General features: G+C 50.4%; 2 protein-coding genes across 5 annotated transcripts; both read left to right on the top strand.

Moving 5' to 3' along the window:
* Positions 1 to 477: 477 nt before the first annotated feature.
* On the top strand, positions 478 to 12,737 carry TBC1D13 (TBC1 domain family member 13). 4 transcript variants are annotated; one of them, XM_075170326.1, is made up of 12 exons: positions 479 to 589; positions 697 to 770; positions 1,412 to 1,452; positions 1,950 to 2,011; positions 2,302 to 2,401; positions 3,811 to 3,893; positions 4,052 to 4,211; positions 5,015 to 5,222; positions 5,958 to 6,121; positions 7,669 to 7,829; positions 8,062 to 8,119; positions 8,830 to 12,737. In XM_075170326.1, exons 1-12 carry the CDS (start codon positions 567 to 569, stop codon positions 8,893 to 8,895), a joined length of 1,200 nt encoding a protein of 399 aa, XP_075026427.1. In that variant the 5' UTR covers positions 479 to 566; the 3' UTR covers positions 8,896 to 12,737. The 4 variants fall into 4 exon arrangements, with proteins under 4 accessions (XP_075026428.1, XP_075026427.1, XP_075026425.1 ...); XM_075170324.1 differs by having other exon boundaries at positions 4,997 to 5,222; XM_075170327.1 differs by lacking the exon at positions 7,669 to 7,829 and having other exon boundaries at positions 478 to 589; positions 4,997 to 5,222.
* Positions 12,738 to 12,968: 231 nt separating this feature from the next.
* ENDOG (endonuclease G) lies at positions 12,969 to 15,955 on the top strand. Its single transcript, XM_075170329.1, has 3 exons — positions 12,969 to 13,873; positions 14,397 to 14,506; positions 15,208 to 15,955. Exons 1-3 carry the CDS (start codon positions 13,373 to 13,375, stop codon positions 15,491 to 15,493), a joined length of 897 nt encoding a protein of 298 aa, XP_075026430.1. The 5' UTR covers positions 12,969 to 13,372; the 3' UTR covers positions 15,494 to 15,955.
* Positions 15,956 to 16,002: the final 47 nt, after the last annotated feature.

Genomic DNA, 16,002 nt, shown 5'->3' with positions numbered 1-16,002 from the left:
GAGGTTCCGCGCCCGCGCACCGCTCAGGGCCTCGCTCACGGCTGCCATTTGCGCGGGCCGCGGGCACCAGAGAGCCTGGGAGAGCGCCACGGCCCCTGGCGTTCCCTCAGCGCTGTGAGCGCCAGCGGCGCCTGCCCGCGCCAGGCGAGCGAGGGAGCCCTGGCGGGGGGCCCGGCTCCTGCCCGCGGGGTCTCTTCTGAGGCGGGCACTGCGGGCCGCGGTAAGCGGTGCTGGCCCTTGGTGCCTGGGGAGGGGGCCCCAGCCCTGCCCCACCGGGCCCCGGTGGGAGTGTGGTGCCGTGACAGGGCACAACCCGCAGCGGAACCGCTGCCTGGCGGGGGAACCGGGGCCGCTCGGCCGGCCCGGGGTGAGGCCGGCGGCCTGAGGCGGCCGCGGGGGCGGGGCTCACCGCCACGCCCCCGCCGGGAGGGCGGAGCCGGCGCCGCTGGATGGGCGGAGAGTCGGGGGGCGTGGTCTATCCAACCCCGCCCACCCTTCCCTCCCGCGGGCAGGTTTTCCAGCCGGAGCGTTTATGCGGCGCGCGGGGAAGGGGCGCGGGGGCCGCCATGTCGCGGTTGCACCAGAGCAGGTCGGTGTTGGGGCCCTTCCCCTGGCGGGGCTGCGGGGGGAGGCCTCTGTGGGGTCGGGGGGTGCCGGTAACAAACGGTATAACGGCCGCGGCTCCGCTCCCCTCAGGATCGCGGACTTCCAGGAGGTGCTCGGCGAACCCACGGTGGCTCTGGCCAAGCTCCGTCACCTCTGCTTCAGCGGTGAGTGGCCCGGGGAGGCGTGGGGACCGGCCCGGCCTGGGGAGGAGGGCGCTGGGGACGGCCCCAGCCCCGGGGGGCGGGGGGGGCTCCCGCCGGCGGTGGCCCTGGGCTGGTGCTGCCCCCGCGGGGCTCGGGACGCCTGAAGGCGCGGGTACGGGGTGTCAGGCCCCAGGGCGTCCGACGGCTGAAGGCCACCTCAGCTACCGCGAAGTAATCCACTCCTAGAGCTGTTGTGGGGCGGCGGGTGTTGGAAACCCGAGGCTGGCGGGTGTGTTTTCAAGCCCGAGCTCCGTCAGGCCGCAGCGGTCCCCACCCGGCCTTTGAGCACAGCCACAAACTTCCAGGCAAACCCTTCCATCTCCCTCTCTGAGGTGCTTGTGGGTTTCGTTTCTTCTGCCGTGCCCTGTCCATCACCTGCACGGTCCCCAGCTTTCTGCTTGCAACGCCTGCCGCAGGCACGCTCTCCCGTGGGAGGCACCAGCAGGTTTGGCACGGTGTATAACCCCTGTAGCGTCCCTGTGAAAACTTCTTGCCCCCCGGGGAGGAAAAGTGCTGCCTTGCCTGTTTGTGTGGTGATGTGAGCAAACCGCGGTGAGGAGACTGGGGCTAACGTAGTTATTTCTCTGCTTGATGTTCCGCAGGAATTCCCTTTGATGGTGGGCTGCGCTGCCTGTGCTGGAAGGTGGGTTTTGCTTGGGGTGCCTTTGTTTCTTGCGAGTGATGCTTTGGGTTGCTTAAGTACACATAGTATTTTTGAAATTTTTAAAATTGTAAACAACAACAAAAAAATTCCAGAGCTTAAAAGCCACTCAAAATCGACAGTAATTTGTGGAGATCAGCACTGGCACAATTGCAATAGCATTTACTGACACAGGACAGCCATCTCTTTGGATGACAGAAAGTGGCTGTCTGCTCTTTGTATGAGAACAGCCCTCAGTATTAAGCTAGGAGTGCGTTTCAGTCAGGTTTGCTATTGATCAATCCTACAAATAGGTCTGTGTTGAAAACCAGTCCCTGAAATATTCCCGATTGTGGCTTGGCAAACTACTAGGCTTTCTGGAGAAAGCTCCCAGTATTTTCAGAGAGCCAGTTCTAGCTGCTGCGTTTGGTTTGCTCATCTTACAGGTATAACAGCTCATTCTCCAAATACTAATTTGTGTGCATCTGTCTTCTGTACAGATCCTTCTGAACTACCTCCCTTTAGAGAAAGCCTTATGGAGCTCTTTGCTGAAGAAACAGAGGTGAGGACATTGGTACTTGCTCCTTTATTTCTAATGATATCTGTGGAGAAGGAGAATAGTTCCTTAAATAATTAAGTACCTTCACAAAATGAATTGTTCTCGTGTGGAATGCACTGTTCTGTAGGCTGTCAGCTGGTGGATTGGCCTCTTCAGCTGAACTCAACTGAAGAGAAAATCAAATGCCTTCTGGCTGAGCAGGGTGGTACAGAGAGATCTATTTGAACTCAGTCTGGGTGCTTACATTGACCTGATCTTCTGCTTCATTGCAAATTCCTCTTTTCTTCCTTAAGGGATCTGTATTCCCAGTTCCTAAAGGAAATGATAATCCAGCCTGGGATCGCCAAAGCCAACCTTGGTGTTTCAAGGGAAGATGTGACCTTAGAAGATCACGTAAGTGCTGTTAAGCCTTTGTGTAGGAGAAAATTCCCCAGAGCTATAAAGTGTTGTTCTAGAGTCTGGACACCTGGGCTGCTCTTGGCTCTGTTCTTGGACTGAGAGGACTTTGCCCTGCTAGCAGGAGGGACGGTTCCTAGGTGCTTGTGTCTTAGCAGCCTTCAGTGTGAATTATTGGCAAAGCACCAATAGTTCTGAAGAGAGCTCTTTTCAGTTATGCAAATCCCTTCTCCCCTGCTTTGGGGCTAGCTGCCCAGGCTACGGGTCTCCTAGGGAAAGGGAGAGGATCGCAAGATGTCCACCAGGCAAAGAGATGCTCTCCTGGGAAGTCAGGTCCGTGGGTGGACTCAGAGCAGGCTGCTCTGAACAGAGGATATAAAAGAGGCAGGAGAGTCAAGTTGGACTACGGTATGGAAGGCAAGAGACTCACTTATTTCTAGTTCTGCTGCTGGCTTTTGTTTTTTTAATTGACTACTTCCTGAATCCCTTGGCTTTTTCCTTCTCTGAAAGTGCTGTTAAGAGTGTATGTGTGGGGGAGGGAATGAAGTGACTGATCAGAAGAGACTCTAAAATGACACAACTGCTTCCATGACTTGTCCTGAACATTAACTTCTCTGCTAGCGTACAGTCATCTGTGCGTACAGTCATCTGTGTACAGGGATCTCTGGAGGCCTTGGTGCTGAAAAACTAGTGTGTTTGTAACATTCCACACATTCGCAGGTTACACTGATCTTTGAATCTCTCAGAACGTTGCTTTTTTTTCTTTTTTTTTTTCTGTTTTCTTCCCTCAGTTAGTTGTTAACTTTGCATGGATCTTGATCTAGAGAGAGGAAAGTGGGTGTGGAGGGGTAGTTAAGTTTATCATATTGGAAAACTGGTCAGATACAGGATAGGCTGCTCAGATTAATAGGTATTTCTTTTATTCTAGGCACAACAGTGGTGCTTAATCAGCCTTCTTGGAGCTGAGATAGAGCGGGATACTTGTAACTAATAATTGGTTTTTTTTTTTACAATGCCCAAGTACTGTGTGGGTGGGTAACTCTTACCCTAAGTGCAAAGACCAACTCCGTTGTACAGGTTGGAGCTTCAATCAGGAATCCTGTTGACACGTGACAGGATAGCCGATTTGGGAACAAAGTCATTAAGAGGCAGTGAAAAGGGATTGGAAATGTTGGCTTCTGCCTCTGTAAGTGAACCTGCATGCTCACTCGTTTCAGCTCTGATCCGCTTCCTGCACACTGTGTGAAGAAACAACGCTAAACGTAGTGAGTGAGAGAAAAAATTAAACCTGATGTGCTAGGAGTGTGCTGGTATTAGAAGACAGAGGGACAGCAGAAGTGTATTTACTGAGGATTTTGGTACATGTAAAACATGCTTGTTCTGGTTTCTGTTGTTTATTTCTTTAGCCTCTCAATCCAAACCCAGACAGTCGATGGAATACTTACTTCAAGGATAATGAAGTGCTTCTCCAGATAGACAAAGATGTCAGGTGTGTGAGGCATAACGACTCGGGCTTCTGAACCCGAGTGGTTTGGTTAACACTTTGTACTTTGAAAACGAAGTTTAATATTAAATCGAGCCTCCCATTCAACATGGGGCATGTACTTCCTCCTTCTTATGCCTGTTTTCCTTCTGTATCCATCCTAGGAGGCTGTACCCTGACATGGCATTCTTCCAGCGCCCAACGGACTACCCCTGCCTTTTAATCCTGGACCCCCAAAATGAGTTTGAGACGCTGCGCAAGCGGGTTGAGCAGACCACGCTCAAGTCACAGACAGTGGCACGAAACCGCAGCGGGGTTACAAATGTGAGACCTAGGTGGAGGCTGTCCATGGGGAAGGCATCTTAGCTGTTAAGGGGAAGGGTGTTTTTTGGGCTTTTTTCTGTTTCTCTATCTGCTTGTGCCGTTGAATTAAGCAAATACCCCAGCAGGTACTGTGTAGTCTGTTGGCTAGACAGCTTTGTAGAACCAGTTGACATGCCTGACAGTTAATAGGGAATTATAGGTGTATTTAATTTTAAGGATTAATTTTTCCTGACTTCTGATGGAAGTTGGAGTTGCAGGAAGAGGCGAGTATTTTATGCTTGACGTGTGCCTTTCCGTATGGGAACAAAACACTGAAGGGTTAAATTACTGAAGTTGAATTTACATATTCTTCCAGAAACTGGATCTCCTAAACCTGCAATTAGGAAAAGAGCTGGATATCTGCTGAAATGTGTGTTGTGTCTTTCCTCGTTCATGAGCGTTACCGTACAAGTGCCGCATGCTGTTGGGGAAGGTGGCTTGCTACCATAACAGTTCTATACTTTTCCTCATACTACTAACAAAGTGGTTTCGTACTGCACAGGATCAGGTGGGGCAGTGATTCAGGGGAACTGTCTGTTACTATAGACTGCTTTGTTCTTCAGGGATAGCCAGCACTAGGACTTAGTGCCTTTGTGCTTCCCGAGTTACTTGTCTTGGTTTACGTGAACACCTGCCTGCTTGGTATAAGCTGCCCAAATCTTGTGGGGGGCTTTATGTATTAAAAGCCAAGCTTGTCACATGTACAAAACTATCTGTGCCAGTTGGTTATCCTGAATCAGCCCTAGTTTTGCCTTGCTCGTCAGGTGAGCTCCCCTCTTAAAACGACTCCTAATTCTCTGAGCGAGTACGAAGTTCTGCCCAATGGCTGTGAAGCTCACTGGGAAGTGGTGGAGCGAATCCTGTTCATCTACGCCAAGCTGAACCCCGGGATAGCGTACGTTCAGGGGATGAACGAAATCGTGGGGCCTCTCTACTACACCTTTGCTACAGATCCTAACAGCGAATGGAAAGGTGAGAGACTCTTTCAGCCACTCAGTAATGGCTGTCGTACTGCATGCTCCCTGCGTAAAGAACTGTTTTGGGAATAAGACTCTCTTTAAACAAATCTGTTTTGACTGATTGGGGCCAAAAAGCAATTACAGCAAGAGATAAGGAGTTTTGGGGACTGCAGCAAATTGAAATTTTGGGGACCACAGAAACTGGAAACTGGGCTGTGAGTGGTAAGGACATGGGACATCAGGATTTTTGAGGGGTTTTTGTTTGTTTTGCATGGATCTAAGTTGCACTTCGTGAAACTTAAAATCCATTTAGAAGCTCTTGTTTGCTTATACCATATATACCTGGTAAGAAAAGAATGGAATGGGAGTACTTTGCCAGTTGCTTCTACTTCACGGGAGCTCCAAGGGTGTGTGCTGATGGTGGGAGAGCAGCTGGTGTTCTTGGGCATAGATAACCGGTTTGTGACCCAATGTCATGAAGAACTTGTGTTGTACACAAGATCTTGTATTTGCAGTGGCTCTCTAAAATGTTTTTTAAACATTTCTAGTTTTTTTAAAAAAAAAAAAAGGATCTGGTCTTGTCCCAGACCAAGCAAGCCAAGATCTTGTGGGATATGCTACTTGAATCCAATTGCAACCAGATTATGGAGCAAGAACAGTTCTAAGTCTGTGTGCCTCTGTCAGTGATGCTTCCTCTATTCCCCCATCATTTTTTTTTTTCAATTTTTTTTTTTTTTTTTTTTTTTAGAACATGCTGAAGCAGACACGTTTTTCTGCTTTACCAATCTAATGGCTGAAATTCGGGACAACTTCATTAAGAGCCTGGATGATTCTCAGTGTGGTATTACCTACAAAATGGAGAAGGTCTACTCCACCCTGAAGGAAAAAGATGTGGAGCTGTATTTGAAACTGGTGAGGAACTAGGTGTTTCTCTGAGTCTCTGTTGGAATGCAAGGAGTGAAACTTAATAGCACATTTAAATGTAAACCAATGTTGTTAAGCTGTTACTGTGCTTGAACGGAAGGGTTGAAAGAGTGTACGAAGGGCTTTGCCTAGAGGGCATAGAGGCTCTCTTATCTATGAGCTGAAACAACTTCTCCTTGGAGTGAGCCTAGAGCGAGCTGACACAGCAAGGCTTTCCTCCCCTGCTTGACCGTGAAAGCAAACAGTAGTTGTAGCAAAGCTGCCAGCTGTGAGTCCGAAGTGACTTGGCCACGATCCCTGGTCACTTGAGTTGAAGCCTAGTTGGAGCTGGAGTCTTTACTCTCTTCTAGTCATCAGGCGAAACGTGAGTTTTGCTGTAGAGTTCCCTGGAATTTGAGGTTACAGGAATTGTGTCTCTGTCTTTAAGAACAAAACAAAAAACAGCCCCTCTTCCATGCACATGCTTCTATTGCCACTGCCTGCCCTCACAGCACTAACTTGAACTGCATGGAGATCGTTCCAGAAGTAAACTGAAATCCAGCAAGCTGGCCATCCCGCCCACCTAATTCTATCATTCTCCTTCATCCAAGGGTCTCTGAGTGCTTTGGTTGATGTGGGGTTTGTAGAGCATGTAGAAGGCAGCTTTTGTTGAAAACATCTTCAGGTCTTATGGCCCACTTGCTGTGCAAGGAGTCCAAGGAGAGTTTGGAAGGGAAAGCTGGTCTTTTTACTCCAACCTTCACCAAATCACACTGAGATTTTTTTGCGTTTAGAAAAACCAGGATATATTTATTTTATAATCCAAAAGATGGTTTGTCAGCACAGTGACAAAACCCACAGTGTTGGCTGGTGGCTGATTCAGTGGAGAGAAAATAAACTGCTTACTGTTTGGCTGGCAGGAAATGGTCTTGGCCATACAGCAGCTGGTCCTTAAGAATATCAGCAGGATCCTGAACTTGTTTGACCTTGATTAAACTTATGGTCCCTTGGATTTGACAGCAGAAAACAAGAAAGCTTCAGGCTAGAGGTGCTTACAGTATGTTTTACTGACCATCAGTGTGAACTCTGTTCCATCTTTGTTTCTTTTTGTGAATAGTAAACCTTTTGATAAATACAGGGCTTCTGGAAAGGAGAGGAAATCCTGACAAAACAGTGGCTTTGCTAGAGGGGGAGGGCTGCGGCTTTGATAAAATGCTGTTCAAATGGGAACATTAAAATTACTTGGCAAGTTTAACGGAACTAACACAAATAGTGCCTTTAGGAAGAAAAGCTTCCTTTACTCCATGTTGTGGACAGAGGAGCATTTTCTGGCTTGTCTGTAGACATGGAGCATGGCTGCACTGCGAGTTTCTCTCAATCTAGCTTGAATGTGAGTCTTCAAAGGAGGCAGTGGGTTTGCTGACGTTGCGGTATGAGTAGGCAGCTTAGAGCTGTATCAGGGTGGAGATGGGGATGGAAACATGGGGTGCATCTCTTACTTGTAGGGAACTGGCCGAGAGCACGTATTCATTCTTTGCCTGGTGCATGTCTAACAGCAAGAACAGAACATCAAACCCCAGTTCTTTGCCTTCCGCTGGCTGACGCTGCTCTTGTCCCAAGAGTTCCTGCTGCCAGACGTCATCCGTATCTGGGACTCCCTCTTTGCTGATGATAAGCGCTTTGATTTTCTTCTGCTCGTCTGTTGTGCCATGTTGACGTAAGTACATAGGTAGCCTTCCTGCTCTTCTCTTTCCCTCCTTTACCTAAATCCACGGATCCAGGAGTCTTCTGTAGGCGTGTGTTAAGGCATCTGGTGAATAGGTTATAGTCACTTGTTACAATGGTAGCAAAAGTGTTTTCAAAAGCTTCTATAAGGGCACAGTGTAGTCTGTTTTTCAAAGTTCCTCTATAAAGAGTCAGAAGTAGCTGGAATAATTTCCATCTTTCAGACTAATCCGGGATCAGTTGCTGGAAGGAGACTTCACTCTGAACATGAGGCTGCTACAGGTAAGGATTAAATATAGTGGGCATAGGGAGCAATTTGAAGAGTCTTAAAATAGTACTGTGAGAGAGGGTGATGGTATGAGAGAGGGTATGCCTGGCTGAAGAGAAGATTCCTGATGTTTGCATGCAGAAAAATCTTAAGAGATCTTACAGCATGCTCATTACTGGAAGTATGAATCTTTTGCTTGTGCACCCATTCTAGCCTACAGAGAAATTGTCATAGACTAGAGGTTTATTAACATCTTCTGCTTTGCAAAAAATTTACTGTTTTCCAGCAAAGGTGTGAAACGCTGTGTAACAGTGTTAAATTTATTGGCCAGAGGCTTTTGTTTAGTTCTGAGATCTGTGAGAGCCCAAGGTTGAAAACGCCTGCACTGAACAACAGTAGGATATCTCTGATTCTGCCAGTTCCTGCTTTGGGCTGTGCAAGGTACTGGCTCTGATAAGGCTTTCTGGTATGAAGATAGCCCTTGTGTAGCAGGCCAGCTTACCGTACCCTTGGAGGACAAATTAAAAAAAACCCTTCCTGAAGGGGACTGAGGCTTGATCAGTTATAAACCAGGAAACTGTTAGCTGTTAGGGGAGTAACTGAACGTGGCTGTATGTTATAATAGGCCAAGAATGCTCTTGTCAAGGTTTGCCCTGCTTAAGTGAAACAACGTGTACAAGAAATGCTAGGTAGTTATTTATATCACTTTGTTTCCTTGACGTAGGATTATCCTATCTCTGATGTTCACCTGATTTTGAAGAAGGCAAAGGAACTTCAAGATTCCAAATAGTCCGTAAGCCTAACAAAAGGTGTCAGAGAAACTGTATGGCAGCGGATCCCAGGAGATGCCCCTAAGCAGTCTGGTGCATTAAAGCTCCTAGTGGTCTCTGCAGGACTTCAGGTTTTGTGTTTGGGCTACTGGCCACCTTGAAGACTTCCTTCTACTCTATTTATTAGCTCAAGGACTGATTACTTCCCCATCTACTTGAGTCCTGCACTCCAGATTTTTTCAAATCTCAAATGCCTCTATGCTGCCAAAAGCAGTTCTTTGTATCTTTTTTAATGACTTTAAGTTTGGGGAGAAAGAAACCATCTGTCTGTATATCCCTGAAGGGATGGACTCCTGTATCATGGAAGTAACACATGGAGTAACTTCTGATGGGGAAGGGACAGGCTGAGTCCAGTGGATTTTGGTGGGTGAGTATAGAAGGATCTTCCTCCTGTGAATAGAATGTATCCTAATGAAGTCACGCATCCTGCCATTCAAGTAGCTTCTGGATTCTTCTCCCTCGTGTCTGCACTTGGCCATCCCTGGGGTGTGCAAAGAAGAAGATTGCATCAGTTTCTGGTGATTGTTATCTGATATCCGGCAGTTGGGACCCCTTTGCCTGGGAAAGAGACCTGGGGAAGCTGAGATGGGAGGACACGATTACAGCTGGCGGCTTGTGTACTGGAACTGCCTGAATCCAGAATCGCCTTATCAACAAGGTCTCCTTGAAAGCAAGACTCTGGTGGTTTTAATCAATGAGTGAAGTGTAGTTTGAAGTCAAGCCTTATTACGCACAGCCTTAGAGTAGGAGCTTGTTGCTGCAGGGGAGGCCTCAAGCTGCTTTCCTGGCTCTGAACTAGAGCATATCCAGCTACAATCAGGATTCTGAAATACAAGAAATGGACATCTAGTCGTGTGCAATGAAGACAGCCGTATTTAGGGGCTTATACAGGCACGGCACTGGGGCTTTCTGCCTCAGTGGCTTGCATAATATTACCCTGCGTAAGCTCTGGTCACAGTAACCTTGATACTGTCTCATAGTACTTCTTGTCAGGAAGAGACATGGTACTGGTCCAACCTACAATTAAGAGTCCTTTTCTGGTGTAATCCAGTGGGCATACAAGCATTTGTCATAAGCTGACTGCTGGGGCTGATCCACTTTTCTGTGTAGTGGTCCTGTTGGAGTCACAGTCCTGAGTTGGACACTTGTCCTCCGAGGAGGGAAACTGCTGCATTTCAAATACGGTGGAGCAGGCTCAGGTGAACATCGACAAACCAAACTATGGAGAGACCTGCTAACCTGTGAGCAGTGTAAAGCTGATCAGAAACTCTAATCCTCAGATGGAGAAACTGCCAGCACCCAGGTGCTTGGGTTGTGCAGAAGATCTTGAGTGAACACTAATCCAGCGTGCTTTTCCTTTTTGTGCTGTGCTGTGCTGGCTCACCTCTGCATAGCTGTTTGACACTGCAGTTTTCGGTATTTATGGGTATTGATTTGTTAAAGGTCAGTCGTCTTTGTAAGATCTGCTTAAGCTGCTGATGGCCTAGAATCGCCCTAGCAGGAGGGATGTCGTTGGCCTTCAGCTTTTTTACTAGTATTATTTCCTTCACTGAAGGCCAGTTCTTTACAGGCTACTGTAATTCTCACAAGGGTGGGTGGGAGACTGGAGGACAGGTTGATGCATGCACCTATGTTCTTATTGGCAATCCCAAGTCATCTCTCTGCCTCTTCAGAAGATGCTCGAGTGACACTGGTGCAGCCAGGTGTTGCTGCTGTGATGCAGCAAGAGCAACTGAAGACTTAAAACAATCTGTAATTAATACCTGTGGCTAACAGTATCCCTCTCTGCTGCAATCCTTTCTAGAGGGTAGAGTTTTCCTCCAAGAAATATGGAACTGATAGACCAGGACAGCTGTGTGATGAAGCATCCCGTCTGCTCTGACTACTGGGTGGATGTTCTTCCTGCCTTGTATTGCTCAGCTATTCCAGGTGGTCTCATGGTCTCAGCTCTTGGGTACCCTGCACAGGAGGGGCCAGTAGTCAGACCTCGTATGGCCAAAGAGCTAGCTGGTAGGCACAAATGTAGAACCGGAGGGTCGAACTCTTAGGCGTAATTGGACCTCCTCCAAACGCTTCTGCCTCAGAACTGCTCTAAATACTGCTGTAGCTCTCTCACATTCCATGTACAAGCTCTGCTCGCACCTCCCCAAATACCTGGGCTGTCCATTTTGGGTCCCGCTGGCAAGTGCAGGGTTCCCTTACGCTGTATTTTCTTACTCCTAACAGGAGCATCCATGAGGGTTCCTGCTCTGAATAGCTAGAAGTCTCCTTAAAATAACCGGAGGAGGCAGCAGGCAAATCAGGATTAAAGCATTACTTGGAGATGAACTTCTGCTTGTTTTCAGAGTAGCGTTTGGGCCGTGAAGTTGACCTCCTGCTGTGGCGTTGGCCAGCTCTGAGCCAGGTGCTGTTCTTGTAGCATTACAAACACTCAAGGAAGACACCGGGGAGGTGGCTGTCTGGGTACGGGTGTCACGCTGTCTCCTCCCTTCCTAGGTGCTGAAGGGCTTCTATTCTGCTGTCTTGCCTCTCTTTAGGGGTGATGGTGAATGCTTTTAAAAGGAGTCTGCAGTGGTTTAATGGGATGTGATGAGAGATTTGGCTACTGGAAAGGTTCTCTGGGATAAATTCTGTAGCCTTAGACTATGGCTGCTAAACTGATTGAGTTGTTCTTTGGGGAGAACTTGTGAAACTTTGATGCACCCAGACAGGCTGGTTCCTACATGAAAAGCTGTTTTATGTTCCTCCTTATCCCCTCCTGTGTGGTAGGACTTCTGCTGTTGAAAAGGGCTGTTGAAAGGAGTTGTACTTTTCAATGACTTGGGACATCCATTTCTTTATTCTAAGACTTTCTCCTTTCTTTAAAAGGAAAACCAGATTTTCCGAGGGGAGAAAAGAAAGTCTTGTCACCAGCTTTTGAATCTCCTCATGAGTTTCCTTGGCTTCATTCCTCAAAGGCTTTTGGTGATTTGTTTGTTTGTTTGTTTGTTTGTTTGGTGGTTGTTGTTGTTGAGGTCAGCCGGTATTTAACTAGTTGTTCCTTGCTTGTGCGGCCAAGAAGGTTCCACCTCTAATTTCTTTCAATCCTAATCCGCTGCAGGAGCAGCGAGGTTGGCAGTTCTTTGGGTTGGGAGGTGTTAGTCTGGGGTGCCTTGGGGACCCCTTGTTTCATACGGGCCTAAACAGAGGACGTTTCAATAGCTCTTCCTACGCATTCCTCACAGACAGGACCTCTGCCAGGCAGGGGGAGGGGGGCCTATCTTCAACTGGGAGGAAAAACAGGACACTGTGCTGGATGTGGGGAGAGATGAGCCTTCCCTGGGAGGAAGAGGTCCACTCTGCCTGCACCTCGCTGTAATTCAGGCTTGGAGAAGCTTTGTGGCTTTGCCAGTGAGGTGGAAGCAACAGGATACTAGAGATCGAGTCGCTGATGGTGGTCACTCGGAACGCTGATTTTGAGTTTGAATTTTGTGACCTAACCTAGAATTATTCGCACTTTGGCAGTGAGCGGAACGAAGGCCAGCAGTTGCTTTGGGGGAGTCTGGGGTTTGGGAAAGCAGAGGCTGTTTTCCCTTCGTGAGTGTCATGACTGTTGTAGCCATTTGGAGCGCTCTTCTAAAATGCCCTTCCCCCAAAAGAGAGGAACAAATAACACTTTCTCTTCTTTTTTTTACCTTGTCTGGAAAGAATTGCCAGAACAGGGTATAGAGAACACTTCATCACTCTAAAAATTCTTCTATGCTTCTTTTTAAACACTATTTTTGTAATGCTTCCTTCAACTAAACGGGTGGCTTTGTGCAAACATCTGTTGGTGATGTGACTCGCCGTGCTGAGGTTGGAGTTAACGCTGCCGCGGCTGACGCCTACGGTATTTCTAAATGCCCTCTGTGGTAGCGGCTGGGGGAACCGAGCCACCGAGCAGCAGCAGCGAGCCGTGGCGAGCAGAGCCCCGGAGCTAGCCTGTCCCCATCGCCTCTTTGGCAAGGGGGGTTTTGCTCTGCCCTCACCCAGCCCGCCGCCGCCTCGCTCCGCGGCGCGGGCTGGAGCGGGGCCGGCCGAGGGAGCGGCGGCTGTCCTCGGGGAGAAGCCTGCGGAGGTAACGCTGCGACCGCGGGTGTCCGCGGGGTGGGAGAGGCACCCGCCGGTGGGCTGGCGGGGCGGGGGCCGTTTTGTACCTGGTCCTTCGGGCCCCCCGCGGCCCGTAACGCTGCGCTCTATCCCCATAAAATGGCTCCTTCGCGCGCCAGTGCCGCAGCCGCGTCTGCCGCCGCCGGCGGGTCCGGGGATGGCGGCGCCCCCTGCCTGTCCGCCGCGGCGCCCTCTCGCTCTTAAAGGGGCAATGCCCCGGCGGGTGGTGGCTTGAGCAGGGAGCGGCCTGCTGCGGGAAAGCCGCGGCCCGTTTAAGCGGCGGCCGCGCCCGCGGCGCAGCGCACGGCCATGCTGCGGAGCCGGTGGCTGCTCCCCGGCGCCTCGCTGGCCCTGGGCGCGGGGCTGGGGGCGGCCGTCGCCGCCCGCCGTCGGGCCGAGGGCGATGCGGCGGAGGGGCTGCTGGGCCGCCTGCCCGTGGTGCCCGTCGTGGCGGCGGCGACCGGTCCGCCGGCGCTGCCGGGCTCGGGCCGGGCCGAGCTGACCAAGTACGGGCTGCCCGGGCTGGCGCAGCTGCGGAGCCGCGAGTCCTACGTGCTGTGCTACGACCCGCGGAGCCGCAGCGCGCTCTGGGTCATCGAGCAGCTCAACCGGGAGACGCTCAGCGGCACCTCCGACCGCGCCGCCTGCGACTTCCAGGAGGACGACTCGGTGCACGAGTACCACCGCGCCACCAACGCCGACTACCGCGGCAGCGGCTTCGACCGCGGGCACCTGGCCGCCGCCGCCAACCACAAGTGGAGCCAGAAAGCCATGCGGGACACCTTCTACCTCAGCAACATCGCCCCCCAGGTAGGACCCGCCGCGGGCACCGGCTCCACGCAGCCCCGGGACCCCGCGGGGGGACTCGCTCCACCCAGGAAACCACCCTCGGAGCGTCTCCGGCTCCTCCGAGTGTCTGTCCCTACAGTGGTTCGGGCAGAGAGGGTCCAAAGTGGCCAAAGTCACTCGAGGGTGCTGTATTTCCTGCTAAACTTAACAACAGCGGTCCTGCAAACGCGCCCGCCTGCGCGCTCCTCTCCAGCTGTGAGAGACGCCGTTCAGCGCAGCTCGCTGCAGGAGCGAAGTTAAACAGGCAGACAGATGCTTGCAAAAATCACGGTCTGAGGCGAGTGGGCTCTGTTCCTGGGTGTGCAAACCAGGACCTCGCCGTACGCAGCGTCCGCAGTGGAGGCGATAGTGGAGATCTCTCCTGGAAAGTGCCCGGGACGCTGCGAGACGTGTTACAGAAAAGGCGGGTGTTATTACTCTGAACAGTGAGGAAATTCCCCACTGACTGACTCCGCTGTCTTTGTCACTCTGGTTCCGTTTCTAGAATCCTCATTTAAACCAGAATGCCTGGAATAACCTTGAGAAGTACAGCAGAAGCTTGGCAAGGAACAACAAGAACGTCTATGTCTGCACAGGACCCCTTTACCTGCCCAGGTAAACACGAGGGCCAAGCTGGGACCGCGCTCGAGAGGTGCATCGTGCTGGGAAAGGAAAGCAGGCTGAGGGGGTGCAGCCTCCCCGCTGCTCCCAAACGGGAGTGGTCTGTTAAGGCCCTGCTCGGTAGGTGAGACCGGCTGTGCGCAGGGGTTCTGTGGAAAGGTACTTTCTTAGGATTAGGATTAGTTTGTGTATTTCCCATTCAGTTGATTATTTTGTCAGTAAAGGTGAGTTTCTTGAGTTACAGCATAACCAAGCTGCTTTTGTTTGCAGTCCTTTATGATCTAGTAGTAGAAGATTACTAGATTATTAGATTAACGGATTAGACTGCAGACCCCTTCCCTGCAGAATTAAGCTTGTAGGTTTTATTTCATGGGCTATTCTCCACTTAAGAGCACAGCTTTATTTGCAAAGATCTTCATGTAGCGCTAAGGAGCAGCAGTCTCATGTTGAGATCTCTTCAGCAGCAGGAAAGAGCTTGGAAAGGCTGTTAGTGACAGCAGGGAAGGGATTTGAGGGGAGCAGACCCACACAGCTCAGCCTCACCGTGTCACGTAGCCTCTGTAACCTACTGCAGAAGTGGGGCTGCTGCTGGCCATGCTGTGGGGTGGGGACTCACTTGGGGGGGTGGTGGGGGGCTGAGGGCGCGGACGTGGCACCAGACTAGGAGGTAACGTGGGACGTTGCTGTTGGTGCAGGATGGAGGCCGATGGGAAGATGTACGTCAAGTACCAGGTGATTGGGAAGAACAATGTGGCCGTCCCCACCCATTTCTTCAAGGTCCTCATCTTGGAAAAGGAGAGCGGGGAGATTGAGCTGCGCTCGTATGTGATGCCCAATAGCCCTGTGGATGAGCAAATCCCCCTGGAACGGTTCCTGGTTCCCATCGAGAGCATTGAGCGAGCCTCGGGGCTCCTTTTTGTCCCAAACATCTTGAAGAGAACAAGCAACTTGAAAGCCATCACAGCTGGAAACAAGCGTTGAACCCTGACTAAACAAATCCAGGTATCCCATGGGAAGGGACTCTCAGCAGTCGTCTGCAGAATACTAGTTCCTTGTGCAATTTTAAATGTGAGAAATAAGAATCAAACCAATCCTTCTCTTGACCTTTCCCCTTGTTTCCCCTAACAGTGAAACACACGTGCGGCAGGTCTCAAGGGCAGGTCCTGCAGAAGGCTCCGGGGCACTTGACACCATAGTACGTCTTTAGAATTTGCCCCTAAGCTGCAGTAGGGAGGGTACCCCTGTAATTGCTCCCTTTGAGTTGTGTGTGGCTCATTAAGATACAAAGGGAAGTTACTTAATTTCTGCTATTTAGCAGGGAAGAACGGGAACAAGATGGGTGCAGGGGGAGATGAGAGGTTCCTGCCTTTCTGTGGGCCAAAGGATCGTATGATTGTTTTCTTTCAGGAGATGGTTTTAGCAGTAAAGCTTTGAAACCCCCAAGCATTGGTTGTTTCTTATCTGCTCTTACCAAAGCCCAGACTATCTCA

Source organism: Calonectris borealis, chromosome 21 (genome assembly GCF_964195595.1).
Source record: "Calonectris borealis chromosome 21, bCalBor7.hap1.2, whole genome shotgun sequence".
Taxonomy (NCBI): Eukaryota; Metazoa; Chordata; class Aves; order Procellariiformes; family Procellariidae; genus Calonectris; species Calonectris borealis.
This window is presented reverse-complemented; position numbering and strand designations above follow the sequence as displayed.

Coding starts and splice junctions, on each gene's coding strand:
- ENDOG (XM_075170329.1), top strand. CDS start 13,373: ATGCTGCGGAGCCGGTGGCTGCTCCCCGGCGCCTCGCTGGCCCTGGGC. Junction 13,874..14,396: donor TCAGCAACATCGCCCCCCAG/GTAGGACCCGCC, acceptor TTCCGTTTCTAG/AATCCTCATTTAAACCAGAA. Junction 14,507..15,207: donor GGACCCCTTTACCTGCCCAG/GTAAACACGAGG, acceptor CTGTTGGTGCAG/GATGGAGGCCGATGGGAAGA.
- TBC1D13 (XM_075170324.1), top strand. CDS start 567: ATGTCGCGGTTGCACCAGAGCAG. Junction 1,453..1,949: donor TGCGCTGCCTGTGCTGGAAG/GTGGGTTTTGCT, acceptor TCTTCTGTACAG/ATCCTTCTGAACTACCTCCC. Junction 7,830..8,061: donor GTCTGTTGTGCCATGTTGAC/GTAAGTACATAG, acceptor TCCATCTTTCAG/ACTAATCCGGGATCAGTTGC.